General features: G+C 39.3%; 1 protein-coding gene across 1 annotated transcript; it reads right to left on the reverse strand.

The window, feature by feature from the left end:
- Nucleotides 1-5360: 5360 nt before the first annotated feature.
- Nucleotides 5361-18788, reverse strand: EIF2S3 (eukaryotic translation initiation factor 2 subunit gamma). The gene is made up of 12 exons (XM_064474127.1): nucleotides 18527-18788; nucleotides 16116-16179; nucleotides 15490-15617; nucleotides 15249-15370; nucleotides 13738-13832; nucleotides 12322-12480; nucleotides 10902-11036; nucleotides 9903-9997; nucleotides 8811-8955; nucleotides 8233-8402; nucleotides 7062-7234; nucleotides 5361-6101 (listed from the first exon to the last, which is right to left on the reverse strand). The coding sequence occupies exons 1-12, from the start codon at nucleotides 18593-18595 to the stop codon at nucleotides 6038-6040; spliced, it is 1419 nt and encodes a 472-aa protein (XP_064330197.1). The 5' UTR covers nucleotides 18596-18788; the 3' UTR covers nucleotides 5361-6037.
- Between the last annotated feature and the right edge of the window lie 39 nt (nucleotides 18789-18827).

Here is an 18827-nt window from a genome sequence, read left to right on the forward strand (position 1 = left end):
ATAAGCTTGAAGTAATGCCGCCTGGCACAGCAATGTCTTCAGTCAGCATTGTGTCCTTTAACAGTGCTTTAGTTCATCCTGAGCCAAAACCAAATACTGTACGATAGGTCAAACCTCCTTCCCTGTTACACTGTTCAGAACCACTCCGTGCCTCAACAGGACCCCAGGGTGAGACAGAAGCTAATGTAACGACTGTTAAACTAGCAGACCTGCTAATGACCCTCATTTTCTCCCCCACCGCACTTCATTTAGGCTATTTAAGGGTTCCCCGTAAGGCACTGGTAGAGCACTCTTCTTTGAAAAAGGAAATAGGAAACCATCCTCTCAGGTGAATAGCTACCTGCACCACCACTGGGTATGTTTAACTCCTACAGCAACAGACTTCATGCACCAGTATAAAACCTCTGGTGAGTATGTAGAGCTTAAACTTTTAGGAACTAGTCCCACATGTTAGAGGAGCCAAGGTGGTCAAAGCAGCAATGTCTTTTTGCCTTTATAGGTATGATTACAGATCAATTTTCCCTAAAACCTCTCCTTTTTAAGGTATAAAGTTCAACAAAACATCATCTTACATTTTTATTGCATCTAAGCCTACCCATCTTTTCAAGACTTTATCTCTCTCAGAGTTTTGTAGCTGTTTCTTCAAAGAAAGAACCTCAGTAAGCATCATGCACAAATACAAGCTCTTAGCTTTCTCTCTTTTCTGCATCACAGAATTACTCCAGTTTCTGTACAGCCATTCACCGGTCTTTTTCTAGTGAGGTAGTGTTACTTATATGCAACAGTATAAGTAACATAAGTACATATGTACTAATGCCTTAGAGAAAATTTCAATATGAAATTAAGCTGATGAGTCCTTTTCCCCCCATTTTCGTGAAACCCAGACTCTGACAGCCAACCTAAGCTATTAAACAGCCGTACCACAACTACTCTGGGAAACGCTCTCTTCGTGTAACCCTCCTTGTTATACAACCAACCAAAATGTAGATACTCCACAGATCTCAGGTGCGCCTCCTTTCTTTAATCAGCCCACCAGAATAATTCCTAAAAATAATTAAGCAGAGGAAACTGCCAGAATTTGGGGGGAAGGAAAAACAGAGAAGTTTTAGGTTTATTTTGTCCATCATTCGCTTGCATTTTAACTACTTGGAATTACAATATTACAGTTATAATATCCTGGCTCAAACTATGTTATCAGTGTGACTTAATAGATCGATAGAACTGATATATGCCCACAGGCTGGGATGTAGTATTAGTTTAATGGAGATAGAGTGCAAAGTCACACATATGAAGTCTTACATTAGGTAGCTGAGGAAACGTAAGTTATTGTCTACCTGGGGAAAATGAAATAGAATTTCCCATGTTCCCTGTCACCTGAAACCTTATGACAGAAACTTCATTGTAAATCCAAGCTGCCAACAGCAAAGACTGTCTTTCATCTGCTTCTCTCAAGTTTTTCAAAACTGTTCCCTCACCTGGTTCACTGCACAACTGCACAAGCACTGGTGCTCATACAGCAGGTATGTGGAACAAGAATCCAGGAGCAGGATCGGTCCAAGCTTCAACAGCAACCCAAACCTCTGCTCCTTTAAAGCAGCTATATGACCACAGTTGTCATCAATCTGACATTTCCCTATTTCAGCACGTTCGTGTTTCTACACCAGTTACTAAGGTAACTGACCTTCATTTGGGAGATTCCAGTAAATGCATCTTCCCTACATTTTTCTTCACAGCAAATTTAAGGTAGTGAGTGATTCTCTTGCCTGTTACGCAGGAAGATCTGAGTGGAAGAGAACTTGGAAGATAGCACTGGGAAGACACTTCTACAGCTTCTGCCACTAACTAGATGCTACTCTAGAAGAGAGCGAGACCTTTTGTACAAATAGGGATGGACAGTAAAGGGATCCCTTTTACCTTCCATTTTCACAGACAGGACTGGGTGTTTATTCCACTCTGGAGTAAGTTGAACTTCCACCTGGAGTTAATTGGAATCACGGTTCTGAACACTGGTCCTCCAAACCCCTGTAGCATCCGAACAGTTGTTGCACGCCCCGTGCCATGAGGAGCGCACATACAGAGGATTAAAATCCGCCTGTGGTACCCCGAGCAATGAGGACTTCAGCATTCTACGTGGATGCGGAAGGGAGGTGCGAGTCCTTGCTGTGAAGGAGAGACGCGACCCTTGCTGTTGGGAATACGGTGTTTCTGCTCTCTTAAAAAGTGTTTTGCTCTAATAAGGCTTTCACACTCATCTGGGTGGGAAGAAGAAACATTTCAAATAAAGCGTGGAGGGGTGTCTCCAGTGGAAAAACTGCTTGTGGACAATCTCTAGCCACAAAGGCTCAGATTAACAGCATAGTGCTGGAGAGCTACTCCAGCTGAGGGGTTGCACGCAGACCTTGGAGAGCAACCACTCTTTAAAACTGAATAGAAACTATGGGAGTAAACTTGACTCCAGTTCCATAAGAAACAATAGGAAACTACCATCCACTTTTATTAATAACCTCATTTCCATGGATAAAATTGAGTGAAGCAGCAGTCATCCCTCTAACATTTACAAAAAGCTGAAGTGAAGCACTACGTGAAGTTCTGTCCACCTTTGTTTCCTTGAAATCTAATGTCTTACACTAGATAACCCACCCGAATTTTAACTGTGAGTGGTTTGCAGGGCAGTACAGCATTTGTGATACAGACAAGCATAGTGGAGAACTGTTTCTTAAGTAGCCTCTTTAATTTGAGCTAACCGGCAAAAAGTTTTACTAAACCTTGGTGTAACAGCCAGCCAGCGTCTCTTATTTAACACGGGCCCGATCACAGGTTGATCAAAACAAAACAGTTAGTAGTTCAATTAGCTTACGCTGGTCTGATGGGCTTCTTAGATACCAGAAGTCTCTTGCAAAGTATTTATTGAGGTAATATATTTACCTCTCTGTAGCGAAGAGGTAGCACTATTCTAGCACCCTCCTGAACCCAATTGCCAAGTTCTGACAGGTTATTGGAAGAGGTTCCCTCACATAAGTTTAGCTACTGGTGCTGCCTCAGATGCCCTACCGTATCGCCTCCGCTCCAGAATGTGGCGAGTGCAACAGCTGCCAGTTCCACACTCGTGCCCTTGCTAGCCAACCCATTTGAAACACAACTGCACACCTATATTCAGGAAGCTAAATCTGACCCAGGAAGGGTTAAAGAAAAAACAAAAGGAAAAATAATCACTTCATGAGAGCTTGCAAATCATCTGTCACTATCTTCATCCCAGCCAAGAATATCTAAGTGATTTTCAGCTTCCTTAGTTTTACATGGTATCTCTCTCTCTCTCCTGCCATTCATCTAAACCTCAGCATCACAAATCACCAAGTGCAGAGTGGGTGGATACAGACATATCAGCACATCATATATTTACACTTACGCTGTTCATACTTGGCTCTCCGATGCTGCAGTCATGTGCTTTGTGTGTTCATCAAATTCCTTACACATGCCAGCAGAAGTCAAAGCTTTCCAGTTAGAGGAAATATAACATTTTAGTGGCAAAAAAGAACTTTGCACTTTACACCTTCCTTTTCACCGCCACGACGTGACAGGATATATAGGACGCTGTTTATGTCTTATGTAAATCATAGCTGATACCTCAAGACCACCTATACATGCTTCCAACCTCTCTTCTTCTCTTGGGAAGGATTAGGAACAGACTTTGGGCTAGACACGCTATTCTGCAACAGCCATCCCGCTCTTTGGCAACTCTTCTGCGGGACACAGCATACACGAACCCAGGTCTACCATCAGAAGGAAGTGGAGAACAGCTCAGAATATAAGAAACTGCCTTGGGAGAGGGCTGCAAGCTGCTAAAAAAACCCAAAAAACCTAGCCCAGGCCTTGTGAGAGCAGGCTGATACAAGAATGGGCCAGAAGCAAAATTCAGTACCCTAGCACTTCATTGCCTCTATTCTCTTCCTAGTTCCCACCAGCTCCTAGGCATGCCGTCAGACCAACAAAATACTTCACATTTCAGAGGAAACAAGACACTTTCATAAAGCATTTCTTAATGTTATGATAACATATACCTACCCAATACATCTGCTGTCAACTACAGCAGTACCAAATCATGCTTTAGACCTAAATTAAGTAAGAACCTACAGCTATTTAGCTGGAAGGATGTAAGGCTGGCTATGAATCCTAGCACTAGGACAATACTAGTACTTTACATTTATTACCTACCCAGGTGAAGGAGAACATAAAATGTTTTGGAAAGATTATGGCACTTCTATTTTTTAAATTGCAAATCAAGAGATTAAGGCCCAATCTCCAAAATATCTAGACGCTTAAAAAATACCTACAGGTGCTTAACCCATTTGTCAGAAGCATTTCAGCATTTCTGTATCATTAGACCCAATACAGTCAGTGCATTTAGGTAGAACTCTTTGGACTTGATTTCGCCCTGGTGGTGGTGTCATCCTAGCCCTCTGCAGTAGCCTACTTTCTCTTTTGTGCTCACCCTCATGCTCCCAGACTAGGTAAGACATAAGTTTATTCAAGTTCCTAGAATTCAGAGTTACAGAAATGAGCTTCCAAAGCATGGAAGATGCAGTCTTTGAAACACACATTTAAGACTGTATACTGGTCAAGTACTAGGAGAATCGGGAAGAACTGCAGCCGACTCTCTCATTTAAAAAGAAGCACAAAATTAATGTATTTAGTCTCAGCACCATGCGAGGTAGAAGTACTTTACAAACGGAGAAACTGAGTACAAGAGTAGGTGGAATAAGGCAACACAAAGTACAATGCAAAATCAGGAACAAAACTGCAGTTGCTTCATCAAAATCCATTTTGATGAGTGAAATGGTATTTACCTTTAGAATGCCACCGAAGATATTAAATACAACTGAAACCAGGCTTTGAAAATGAGCACAGTACTTCGTATAAAAATATGGGAAGTAGCATGACTTGCTAAATAGCCTAGTATATAAAATACCTAGAACTACGTACATTAGTACAAAGGAAGAACGTAAACCTAAACGGATGGAAGTATTAGCACCCTACAGTAAGTTAATTACATTATATTTTCTCCTAAGGAGTGTGATTCAGGCTAGTAAGCAAAAGTGGTTTTACACCTTTTTCCTCATCTCATTCTGAATGCCTGCTCCCCTGTCCTCAAATCATTCTCTTCTACAGCCTTTCCCAGATATTTTATAGTTCAAGACCAGAGCTAAATTTGCTCTGTATGACTTTGAAATAAGCAGTTTCCTTCTACTGTATAAAGACCTCTCAATTCACCCACACAGAGTTCCACCATGACAAACAGCTACATTTCAAATTAATCACATTCTTGTCAAAAATCCATTCTAAAATAAGGTCAAAAACAGTACTGCCAGTTCAGATCCAGTTTACTTGTAGTTTTTCTTTGGGGGTTTAACCAAAACTCCATGTAATATCAGAAGTGACAACTTTAGGTCAGTCAACATTGCCATCTTAATTATGAAGTGTAACACAGCTAGAATCCTAAAGTCAGAACCATACAAACTAAGGAAGAAAGTGTTTTTATCTAAACAAAGCATGATGTTGTGCAGAAAGGGTACTTGTCTTCAAGAAGAGTTTGGACTTTTTGCATTTAATTTTTGTACTGGTTGAACAGTCATTGCAGTCTTTTGTTATTCAGAAAAATTGTATGAAGTAATGAAAATAAGCAATATTTATTTCAATACCAGATTTATGGTTTGTGTGTTACACAGGGGCTGGTTTGACTGATATTAAACATATCTGAAACACAAAAGAACATAAATTAGACATGCCATGAAACATGTACAATTAATTTCTACTAAGGTGTGGATAATTAAACCCACTTCTACGCCAATTCTTTTATGTTTTTAATGGTGATAGTGACTAGTACTTTAGTAAGAGGGTAAAATTCAATAAAATGTACGAGGGCAGCCATACAACTCAAAGATAATGTTTGCACAGCTTCCAATTCTACTGTGAAAATATATACCCTCCAAAATAGAAACAGGCACTTCATCTTTAGAAATGAAGCACTTTCTTTTATTCTTCAGTCATCATCAACAGTTGGCTTGATTGTCACTCCTCTTCTGATTTGCCCCCAACCAATTAAACTGCAAAAAGAAAAACAGTTTATATTACTTTTAACAGTAGTCAGAAACACCCAGGATAAATCAACATCTTTCTGTCATGCTTATGCCTTCAGTTCAGTTCTTGCATTTTGGATTTCCTCCACTTGTCTCCCATCCAAAATATCCTACAAGATCTCAGACTGCTTAGTGGAAACACAGACTAAAAAAGGATGATGTATGTTTGAAATCAGCTAAGGATGTAGCTTTGAACAGTAAACTAAAAATCTGAAAATTTTGTAACTTACGTTGTACTGGTGGAAACAAGGAAAAAACATGTCTTAAACAGTAGGGAAAATAAAAGACAGGACCCAAATTAAGTCAGGGAAAGCAGGATGGCACTAAGATTAAAATGAATCATCAACCAATTTTGCTCATCATCTTCAGCCTCCAGATGCTTCTGTGCAGTCAGACATTTTGTATTTGTAATCTGAATGGGTCAATCCAGTTATTTTTTTCTTTCTTCTCTGCTCATAGTACATAAAATATTTGACCCGTAGAATATTCTTCCTCCACTCCCCTGCTATTACTTTAAGGTTGCACTAGAAATCACATAAAGCTCCCCAGGTAAAACACCATTGACTTAGGTGTGTATAAAGATGGGCTTTGGCTTAACGTTACTAGAATTTCCAAACTGCTCTGCCGAGATTGCCTACTGTTAGCTCGGTTTTCAGCATGGCAGTTTTGGCAGCAAACCACGAACCTCTGATGTCTCCTTGTCTGTTAACTAATAGGTATCTACCCAGTTATAATGCTTCTTTAAAAAAAGAGGCTAGTAAAGAAATGAAGCATCCCACAATAATGGTGTCAATGTGTTAGGAGAATCCAGAGGAATTTTTAAAACAGACACACACTTACCTATTCTAGAACAAAATCAGATCCACGGACTTTTTTTTCTTTAACAATATAACAACCAGGTACCCTACCGATTTAGCACCAACTTACCGCCAGTGTTTCTCAACTCTTCGACTCAGGGCAATTTTTTCTCCCACTTCTGTGCATACTGGGTTAGTTAGCACAATCTTCCCCAAATCAGCCTTTACTGCACTGACTCTCCCTCCAGTAGATAAGGATCCTATGTTTACCATTAAAACTTCATTCTTCGATAATTTTTGCACCTGAAGACAGACATACAAAACTCTGAAACATAAGCTTTAGTATTCAAAGAAACATCCCACAGACAATATTGAGTATCTTCTGTTACCTACCTGCCACAAATTAAAAAAAAAAAAAGATATCTGAGAAATGCAAAAAACAAATATCCCCACAGACAAACCATACACAACAGTGCCAGTGGATAACATTTATATGTGAAAGGACAAATACATCAGTATGTTGTATATGATACCAAGAACCTGCAATACTACATGCACTTTCTTGGCATTCCTCTACATTTTCTACAAAACATATGGAAGATTGCACATACTGTATTAAAAATGTAAACAGTCTCTGATATGCTACAAACTGGAACGTTATACCGTTCTTTTAAATAATCTGGATATCGACATTTCCCTTATGCCTACATACATCAAAATGATTTCTCAAAAATTAATTCATTTCACAGGATAAAGAGAGCACTGAAGCACTTCACTTACTGTTGCATGAAGCAGTTTATAGGTTTTAATGCTAATAGGGAAAACTATGATCTTTTAGTTCGATTTGTGTAAAATGGACCACGGAACATGAGACTGTGCCGTGCATCAAGTTTGGTTTCTTTTCAACTACAGTGTTTCAAAAACACTTAGCTTTAAAAAGTTCTTCCGAGAGAGAATCTACAAAAAGCAGGAAAGTAGGAAGTAGATCAGTACGTATATAAAACTAATTATTGCACAAATGAATAGGCTGATAGCAAAGGAAAACAACCTACCAGCATGTTTAGAAGAATACCTAACTTCTGGACACATAAATACTTCATGCTACTTTAAACTACTCCGATATGAATTCCTACTCCTCTGAAAAGCATTCTTCGACATTATTAAATAAGCAGATAAGTTTAGTGACAAGCATATACGAACAGGGAGAGAAAATTACTACAGAAGATAAAAAAACCCATACATCCAAATAAAATTTAGCACAAGAAGAGACATCAGGAAAAACACAAAAAAGGGGTGCAGACCTTCGCAGCTTTCTTGTCTCCTTCAGTGCGCACACCTAATAGTCGTCTCAGCAAGAAATAGGAGATTTCTAGTTCTGTAAATATTTCCGGCAGTGCTCCAACTGCACCAAGAACTTGGCCTACCATTCGGTCAGCCCGACACAAAGTTGGATCAATCTTAGTTCCAACACCTACAGCACAACAAGAAAAGTCACAAGAGGTGACTGAAAGGTAGCTGTCACATTTACATATTAAAACATCTGAAGGTGATCTAAAACCAACAAACTGAGAATTCCCTGTTACCTGGACAGCACTTTCAGAATGTCAGCAAGACTGAGCGCCCTTTCTAAACGGGTGAAGAAATATTCTACTGTTAAAGCCAGTACAATTAATAATGCAAGTTGATTTGCATTGGCCAGTGACATTCAGGAAAGTTATTTATTAAATATCCAATTTTCACACCCGTGTTGTCTGTGTCTACAAATCTGATTTGAAATGGCTCATAGCCTTTTTGTTTATGACACTGAAACTTATTGTTGAATGAGACCAAGTGTTTTCAATAAGCATGAAGAAATAAATCTTTAAGAGAATATTCTTACCTATAAGACCCCCTGGAGCAGCATATTGTAGATCATTGTGTTCGGCAAAGAGTGACACAATTTTAGAAAAGATTGGCTTGCACATGAGTTTTCCCTCACTGTCCTTGGACACAATACCAGGCCGGACCTCAATTTCCTGACCCACCTAATTACAAAAGTGAAAACGCAATTAACTGGTTGTTTCACAGGAACATAGTCACTAGTCACAGATTAAGACCTACTTATCCCAAGATCTACTATTTATACAAGTCCTCGGTTCTGGGGTACTCTAGAACTTCTAGGACTTCTGTTGTACCGTCTACTGCAAATTGAACAATACTGAAGGCTCTGTATCTTACAGCCAATGTAACAACTGATTTTCTTTTCAGTATGATTTGCAAAACTGCTTCAGCAAAGGATCTTTATCAGCAGTGATTCCAACATTTAAATTTTAGTTTAATTTTTTAAAATGACATTTCATTTAGAAATGTTACAGCGCTGAGTAGAATTGAGTTAATTCAATCAGTGTAACTGATCAGCATCAATAAACCACCAAAGAACATACAAGTTGTACGAATGTTCAAAGATGTAGTTTGCTTTCCAGTCTAGCAGAGCAAGTTTTAAAGTTTCCACCTATTGGCAGTATACGACAAGCAAAATAAAAAATAAAAATATACAGAATACTTAAATGGGGAAGTGGGACCTGTGGAAACCCACACGCACTGCCAAGGTACTTCCAAAGTTCTTTTGCTCCCCTCTTCTCCCCAGTAATTCAGCAAGTAAAAGTGGCAGGATGGGGGGGGTGGGGGAACAAACAACAAAACCAACCCCCTCAACTTCTGTAAGCAATGAAATCAGTATTATTATTAGCAAAAGTTAAGACTACGGTAATAAAAACATATTTACAAAAAAAAAAGAAAATCAGTGTTTCTTGTTCTAGTATTTTAAAACAGGAAAGTAAAAATGAGGCACAGATGGAACAGGTAAGTGCCTTCTGATTGTACTCCAGTTTAAAAAAAATTCAATTGTATAGGTTCATTTTGTACTAAGCATGTGAAAACTCTACTCATTAGTCTTATGACAAATCTCCAGTCAAGAGAGGGAAAAAGTTACCTTTAAAACACCCTTTAGAATACTGCCACCAGCTACACCTCCCTTAAGGTCATCAACTTCACAGCCAGGCTTGTTGACATCAAAAGATCTAATTACTGAAAAGAATAGACCATAACCAGGTTTACATTTAAGATGAGGTTTTTAAAGAATTAATGTCTCTTTAGCAACTTTGACCACTTCCCTATTTTTATGAAGGTACAAACATATTTCTAAATATTACAAAAACATAATTCAGGAAGAATGCTGAAATATGACAAACATTTTATTCTGAATTTTTAAGTACACAGTTGATTTTGTTCTAAAAACCATTTAAGCTGCTCATATACATAAATGTTTTTTAAAACTGTTTCTGCATAGCAGAAGTTACCTTAAAGATCAGTATCTGAAAAAGCAAGCAATGATCAACTATGTGAATATTGAAGGGGTTTTGTAACAATGTTGGTTGCGAATGGTGGAACCTTGTTTTAAGGTAGTCAATTTGTATGCATTCAGAACACGTCTTTTAGGTCTCCCATGTTTTATGTGGAAAAAAGGGCAAACAAACGGTTTCATCATAGTGGAACTGAATTTCATAATATGCTAGACAAGAACTGAGTCTTTGACAATTACATCCAGGAAATAGGAGACTTAACACAGAAAATCTAACCAGATTACTTACAAGATTTTCATGGAAATAATTAAATTTTAAAATTCAGCAGTTTGTCAGTACTTCATTAAATTTAAATTCATAGCAACTAAAGGAATGTTTTTAAGACATAGATAAATTTCTCATCTTTATTGCACTTCAGTGCTGTCACACAGAGAATATAAACAAAGAAAAGCAATTATCTCAAACAGATTTAACTATAGCAATTAACTATGAACAAACAATACAGCTCTCAGCAGACATGCAAGTTTTACCTTTTTTTTTAAAGCATTCAGCAACATGCTATTCTAAGTGCAGATACAAGTAGCAAACGGTTAGCCACAAAAACCCAGACCTAAGCAGTATTTACATACCAATAAGCCTTGGTTCAGATGTGAAGTCTCGCAAAGGGACTGGGATTTTCTTCACTATGTACTCGCAAACTACCTCAATGTTGTATTTCAACTGTGCTGAGATTGGAATTATTGGAGCTCCTTCTGCAACCGTACCTAAACCACAATAGAGTTCAACATGAAGCCTTAATATAGTATTTACAGCAACACGACCAAGTGTTCTGTCATTGTTAAAAATACTAATGAATTTCAAGGCACATTTTATGTGTACGACCCAAAGCAGTAAGTACCAGAGCATTTACCCTTCCCTTCAACATTGTAGCTCAAACCAGCCAGACCTACTTTTCAAGGCATTCTGAAACAACCCTCATATTGCCTCTGGATAGCTGTGTACTGAAGAGCTTTAGAGTTGCTCTCTGAACATTGTGCAATACAATCTGCTCTAAGGGAGAATTCACTTCCTACATTGTGATCAGAAATGTTCTGAAGATAATTTCCTCAGAGAGATCAGATATCTTAGTATTTGATACATCAGTATTAATTTTACAGTCAAATTTTGTTCTGACAAACTAAAATTCCTATCAATTTAATGACCTGTTTCCTAATTTTTCCAATAGAAATATGTATTTTAGAAAAGTTGTCATTTTATGGAATGATGCATTTAGTTATCAAGGCCTGTTAAATATTATTAGTTTTAATCATATCTACATTTCTTTTGATAACTCTAGTCCTCACAAACTCCAAATCTACACATCAAGCCCCAGCGACATCACTGTTATGAACAGCTTATGCAAGGCAGCAATTCTGAAATTAAAAAAAAAAAAAAAAAGACCAACCCATTGGTTACTTTTGATGGTGACAATCTAGCTCTGCAGCTTCTCACATACCGCAGCTAAACCAGGAAAACAGTGGAAGCTCCTGAGAAAGATGAAACTCAAAGCACTAAAGTTGAGCAGAACTTTATGGACAGAGTAGAATAACACTGCCTGAACTGGACTTACAGAGAGAGATGAAAGACTGATCTTTTGTGATTAGATAAAAGTAACTAATGCATTTATACCTACAAGGTGCTCCTAACAAGTACTGCTTCGTTTCCTCCTGCACTGCAGTAAAATCACAGTACAATCTCTAGCAAAAAAAACAATCCAAGAAGAGACAGCACCAAGAAGAAACCATAAATTCAGTGAAAGCTACTAGACAAGAGCTATTTCTATTAGTCCTACATCAAGAGCTCTAACCGACAGCTGTAATACTATTGTACTTAAGCAGTCTGACAGGGGTAATAAGCACAACTCCAATAGCCTGTTTTTCAGATGAACAGACTGTACACCAGCACCATCTAACAGGGGAAGCTTTCTATAAACCTGTAGAAAACCACTATGTCCATTTCCCACCACAAGAATTTCCACCATTAACTGGTTTTCTGCTGTTGAAAACTTACCTTGTACAAATGCAAGGATCTGTTCATACTGTTCTTTAGCCTGGCTCTCCTTCACCAAATCAATCTTATTCTGTAGAATCAAAATGTGTTTCAGTTTCATGATTTCTATAGCAGCTAGGTGTTCAGAGGTCTGGGGTTGAGGGCATGACTCATTACCAGCTGAAAGAAGAAAAGTGACTGCAATATAGAAACTACAAAGACAGACAAAACTCCTGCAGTTAGGACATCTACTTTCCATTGTATCTTTATAAAAAAGGACTGTCAGCTCTTGGTAAGCTACGTGTGAAACATCCAAGTTAATAAACACCTACTCTTGTGGAGAAGTGCTGGCTTTACCACCCACACAATATATAAGAGATGAGAGATTGCCAGAGTCCCCCATTCTACTTGCTCCCCATAGAAACATTTAAAATTTCTAAAGATACTGACAGCTAATTTGTGTCTACTTGACTTATTCCATCGTCTAGGTCTCTAGATACGTTGGCGCTGACTGTAGCAAAAGGGACAATTCACCTTTCAAGAAATAGCTTAAAATCCTTTGGTGTTTTCTTATCACCAAAGATATTAAAAATGCCAAGATTCCCAAACTGTGCAACATACAGTAAATACATAAAGTATGTGAATGGGGCAGTTATCAACATAGTTTGGATTTCAGCCATCCAAGAAGCCAACTTTGGCCTGATGTGCTGTTATTGTGGTTAAGCTTGAAGTTTGGCCTATCACACTTTCTAGATCGAAAGAGCTGATAAGCTGTCATTCCTCCTGTGCATCTCAGATGATTCAAACTGCAATATCTGAAGCTGTTGTTTTTGTTTGTTGGCATGACCTATCCAGGTAACATAATTGCTGTTTATCACTGTAGAGCCCTACATTGTTTTATTGACATATAAAAATAAGTTTTACTCATTTCCCATTGTCTGCAAATCAGAACAAAAATTGTATGAATCAAGATAAATCTCCTGTACCTTGATTTTGTCTGTATATATCTGAGTTTTTACTGTTTGTATAGATGTTTGTAGACTCTCCTGCATGGCTAAAGCTACATATTTAAAGCAAACTGAAGCTTCAGAGAAGCTCAGGATATACCTGTAGCTAATGTATTTGCATAAAATGATATAAATTTTACAGTACTATACCACTACAAGGTTTCATCGTAGCCAACTAATCTTCCATCAATTGGGCCAGTTACCAGACTAATGAGAATGTATAGCTACGTTTAAGATAAAACACACAAACCAACCACCTTGTTAGGGTACATTTTCACTGTAGCATCCCTTGATTTTCTTGAACACATTTCAAAAGCATTCACTTGTTTTTATTGCGCACCCCACCCCACTAAATTTCAAAACCCATATAAAGTTGCTTCATGATATTAAAAAAAAAAATAGAGCTCTGCTTTTGTGTAGCAATGATTACCTATCAACAGTAAAGCTGCATCCATTACTGCGGCACCGTTCAACATAGTAGCCATCAAAATATCATGGCCAGGACAATCCACAAAAGAGACATGCCTGTTGCAGGAAAAGGTCAAAAAGAAGTCCAAAAGCAAATTATCAACAATTTCTTTGACTGATTTATGTGAGCGGCTAGACAGACACAAAGGTTAAAAGCATCCTTAAAATAGATAGATAAAAACATTTCAAGACAGATACTGGGAATTAAAATCTTAAAAGTATTTTCACAAGAACACAAAGGCTACTGAATGGCTACTGAAGAGTTTTTCTGAGTTTTAAGATTGGATACCATATATCCATACTAGGTACTGCTTTAATATTTCACAAGTTTACTTGCAAATTAGACTACGTTTAAATGCACCAGAATAATAATGAAAAAAACAAAAAAAATATGATTTCTCTCATCTCTTTTAAAAGACGTCTCCCATTCCTCCAATTTTAGAAAATTATGCACCTTTAATGACACTATTATACTTGCTTTTCACTTCTAAGTTTTATCTACAGAGACAATGTTACAGCTCTTAGTGCCAACCTTATGATTTTATTGTGCCAACCATAATAGTCGATTTGCTACATCCTTGCCTGAATCTATTCAGTGGAGAAAACTTGTCTCCTGGTAGCATGCCACCAAAAAGCAAGGGACTGATTTGCTGCTCAGCTAACAATGTTAAAGATCTACTATAAGCAAATAAACAATAAGATGAAGAATCCAAAGCTTTTAACCAATAGGTTAACAATGGCTGCATGACTGTCACACTCAAGCACAAGTTATTGTTAGAAAAAGTGCTCTACTGGGCATCTGAGGAAAGGAAGGAAACACATGATTACAACAGTACATGTATTTTACACATAAGCATGAACTAGGAATCTTATCATACAACAGTCTTTGTGACTACTCTCATTCCAGCAATCATTGCTAAGACCCATGTAACAACTGTTGTGGTTACTATGCTTGCATAATGACCATGCTATGCTTTCTTGGAAATGAAGTAAATAAAGGAACACCTGGCCTCCACCTAGAAGCCTGATCTAATATTAAGTATCAGGTTTTCTTAAGTTCATTTTAAGAACTTCAAAAACTTCTCTGCCTTAGGAAGAAAAAGTTTAACACAGATCACCATCCAGAAAGGAATTTTAAACATGCATTTGTACGGTCCACATTAGATCTCATCTAGTGGTTCTAAAATGTACTTATATTAATAGCAGGGGGAAAAAAAATCATTTCACTTGAGCCCTGCAAATACCTGATGACAGAAGACACAGTTGTGCTCTACCATGGACCATGCATCACGCCTGATAAAAACAAGGCAGTTTAGGGGATACCTAAGATCAGGAGTGTTCACCATCTAAGAACATGTAGTCTGCCATAACAATCCGTTCAGCTTGCAGCTAAATCCTGACTATCTTCAGTTATCTAAAAGGAAGTGCACATAAAGTAAACACAATTTATACCAGTCATTTTACAGCAGTCACCTGACTAGTTTAAAATTCCCTTTGGTGCCTGGAATATCCGTAGGGAACTCATCTGGGGTGCTACTTCCACAGGATCGGTAACACTCTGGCCGGGAACAGCTTGGGTCGTCCAGCTTGTAAATCTGTAATTTTTAAAATTTGAGAAAAAGTGGAATTCATCAAGGGTTGGCTACTTATAAGCTTACATCGACCCTGAAATACATTAGCAAAAATATTTGCTAGATTTATAGTAATGACTCACCTTTGCATTAGCATAACCCAGCTTGATTGTGATATTTCTTTCCAGTTCATTTTTAAATCTGACAGTATGAACTCCAGATATAGCTTTGACTACTGTTGACTTTCCATGGGCTACATGGCCAATTGTACCTATGTTTTAAAAGCAAAAGTTTGTCACTAAACCACTGTTTAATTCTGTGCAGTGTTCCATTACAATCAACACTTAATTACCCCAAACTCTCTGTAGCCGTTAAGTCCAGAGCTCTCATCAGAAGCATACATGGGTTTCACAATCATTTTTGTTTAAACAAACAAGATCCTAAATTAAGCTTCCAATGGACAGATCTTTGCATTCTCATTAAACTCATTCAATGCTTAATTTTAAGGTAAAATAAACTTTGCTTTAGCAACTATTCCGCACTTCATTCAGTGTTCTTGAAGTAAAATCAGTGTTTTTGAAGTTAAGAGAGTTTGACAAGTCTCTTCCCGTGTCTTCATAAAATTTATAATAAAAACACTACCTCTATATTTCTGTTTGTTTCAGTAAGAATTTCTCAAAAATGTTGTCACAGAGGTACCATGTGCTACTGCATGAGCACTGGGAAGAGTCACGCTAATGCCCCCGTCTTTTTTACAAATTTGTTTTACCTATATTAATTGTTGCTTGTCTGCTGATGACTTCTGGTGAAAGAGGCGTCAACTTGGTAACATCCTGTAGGATGGAGATTTTAGAATTTATTCTTCTTGTATCTAAATGTTTAAAGAGTACTGCATGTATTTTCCTAAAAATTATCCTGCAGTTCTATTTAGCAAAATCCAACCAAGCTCATTAAAGTAATTCTAGGTATGCATTCCAGTCTTTTAAGCATGTGAAACAGGACAAAAAGTGAACAAAATCCTGATTGTAAATAAGTATAGGTTGCAAATCAAAACACCGACTGTAAATTGGTACAGGCTGCAAGGTGTTAAAGAAAGATGGTAGTATGCAAAACAAAAAAAACTTAAAAGAAGCTCTAAGACACAAAAACCCCTTATCTATCCCCAAAATTAAATTACACATAACAGGCAAACTCAATTTAACTTTCCATGGGCTACATGGTGGACTGCACCTATGTTTTGAAAACAAAAGTTTATCAATAAATAGTTGTTTAATTGGCATAAGGTTCCATTACAGTCAATATATAATTATAAGTAACACTTCGGAGTCAGGTCCAAAGATTTCATTTGCATCATGGATTTGTTTTCTTTAAATGGCTACTTTTTCCTCAAATACTGTTATTTCTACTTTAGGCACCAGCCAAAAATTCTGCTGTCCTAAATAGACTGTTGCATGAACCTACCAGTAGCATGTGGCAAATCAAAGCACATTCTGTATTGTTAAAAAGACAACTCAAAAAAATAAAAACAAATCCCACCAAAAAAACTACCCCAAACAAAAACCCCACCCAAACCCAAAAACACCAACCAACAAACAAAACAACTCTTTCAAAGCTGTGTGTCCAAATACTGGACAAATATTGAAATCCACTGTAATGTTCCTCTGCACTATTCTAAAAAACTGTTTAATTTGCATCCTGCACTGAATTCATATGGATGAGGTGCTCAGTTCAAGCAAATGCTCACAATGCCAAGAGTTCTCACTGCAGAACAGGATATAAATATTTTGCTAAGATACAAATAACACACACATATTAACTGACATTAAATAATGTACTGTTTACACTGTTACGTGTAGTTTCTGTGCATAACAATCACACTTAAACACATTGGTGTAAAAATGTAAGCTCCCTAGTTCTATTCTCAAATATTACATGACTAAAACATTTGTGTTCAATACAAAAAAGGTTTTGTCCACCTAACACAGGCAATTCAATTTATATTTCTTGTGCACCTAACTTAAAATGACTACGTGCACTGGTCAACGATGGGAACATGACCTGCAGATGGCACCATCTGGTAGGGCGACAAGCACGTAAGCGTGATGCAAATCCTGTCATCAGGAGAATTGTTCCTGGTGTACACAATTACGCACGCATGCAATTTTTCCCTCAAGACTGGTATAAGGCTAAACTCAGCTGTAAACTTCAGCCAACTGTAAACATTCAAGGGCCAACTAAAAAAGTTCAGAATAGGCCTTAAGTAATTCCTACTAACCTCCCAAACAGGCCCATCTGTGCTCTTTCCGACTGGCAAATGCCATGGTGAACAATAAAAGGAAGCAAAGAAACTTTCTGAAATTACTAACATGCTTCACTAATAAACATTAACATGCTTAGCTATAACACAAAGAGAATTCCTGTGCTCAAACCCCAAGAATATCAAGCATTATTACTATAAAGCCAAATAAGCTCTTCTAGTTTGCCGAGAACCAGGGAGGCAGCAACAGGATTTTCAACCGATTTTGACTGTGTATGTGTGTGCTAAGCGAGGCAGCCCAGGCACGGCATTTAACAGGCAAGACTACGGCAGCAAGAGACCACTGGAACCGATTTTCTTGGGAGTCAAGAGAATATCGGTGATAGACCAACCAAGGCAGGGTTGTCAACCACTCCACGTAGCCTACTCGGGAGCAGAATGCTTTATGACTCCACTTCGGAGAGGGAAGACCCTTTAACGCCACCAAGCAGGACGGCCCTTACAAGGGGCAAACCGCACGTCTCCACGACTGTCACACAAAGGCTTCCCCGGCAGGGCCGGGACACCCACCCGCCGCGCTCCGGGCCCACCTCATCAGCAAGCCGAAAGCCTCATCCCGCCACCCAAACGCGCCGCCACCAGCCCGACCTGCTCCCGGCAGACGCCACCACACTGCCCCGCACCCACCTCCAGCCCTCCCTCCCTCAGCCCCGGCATGCTGCAGCTCGCCCCCGCTTCCCAAGCACTGCCGCCGCCCTCCGCGCCCCCTCAGAGCCCGGCGGGAGGCACGGATCCCCTCAGCCTGCGAGCGCTGCCCCCACCCCGCGACGACCCCCCCGGCGCCCGTGCCTGCCGCTCCTCGGCGCCCCCACCCGCGGCCGGCCTCGCCCCCGTCCGCCGGGCGCCCCCCGGGCGGGCCTCACCAAGGTGGCGAGGTCTTGCCGGCTGAGGTGCGGCTGCCCCAGAGTCACTCCCGCCTCATCCCCCGCCATCTTGGCCCGAAGAGGAAGCGGGGAGGCTCGCGCCGCTGCCTGACCCCCGGCTCCGCTCGCCGGCGCCGCTGCCGCTTCTGCCCAGCCCGGCACCCGCCGGCCGGGGAGCAGACACCCGGCTCGGTGATACGCTCCGCTGGCCGGCGGGGGGTCGCCGCCAGCCCGACAGCAGAGCGGGAGCAGCTCAGGCACGCCGCCGGGCAGCCCTAAGAAGGACCCTCCGTCACCCTCG

Source organism: Phalacrocorax carbo, chromosome 1 (assembly GCF_963921805.1).
Source record: "Phalacrocorax carbo chromosome 1, bPhaCar2.1, whole genome shotgun sequence".
NCBI classification, from domain to species: Eukaryota; Metazoa; Chordata; class Aves; order Suliformes; family Phalacrocoracidae; genus Phalacrocorax; species Phalacrocorax carbo.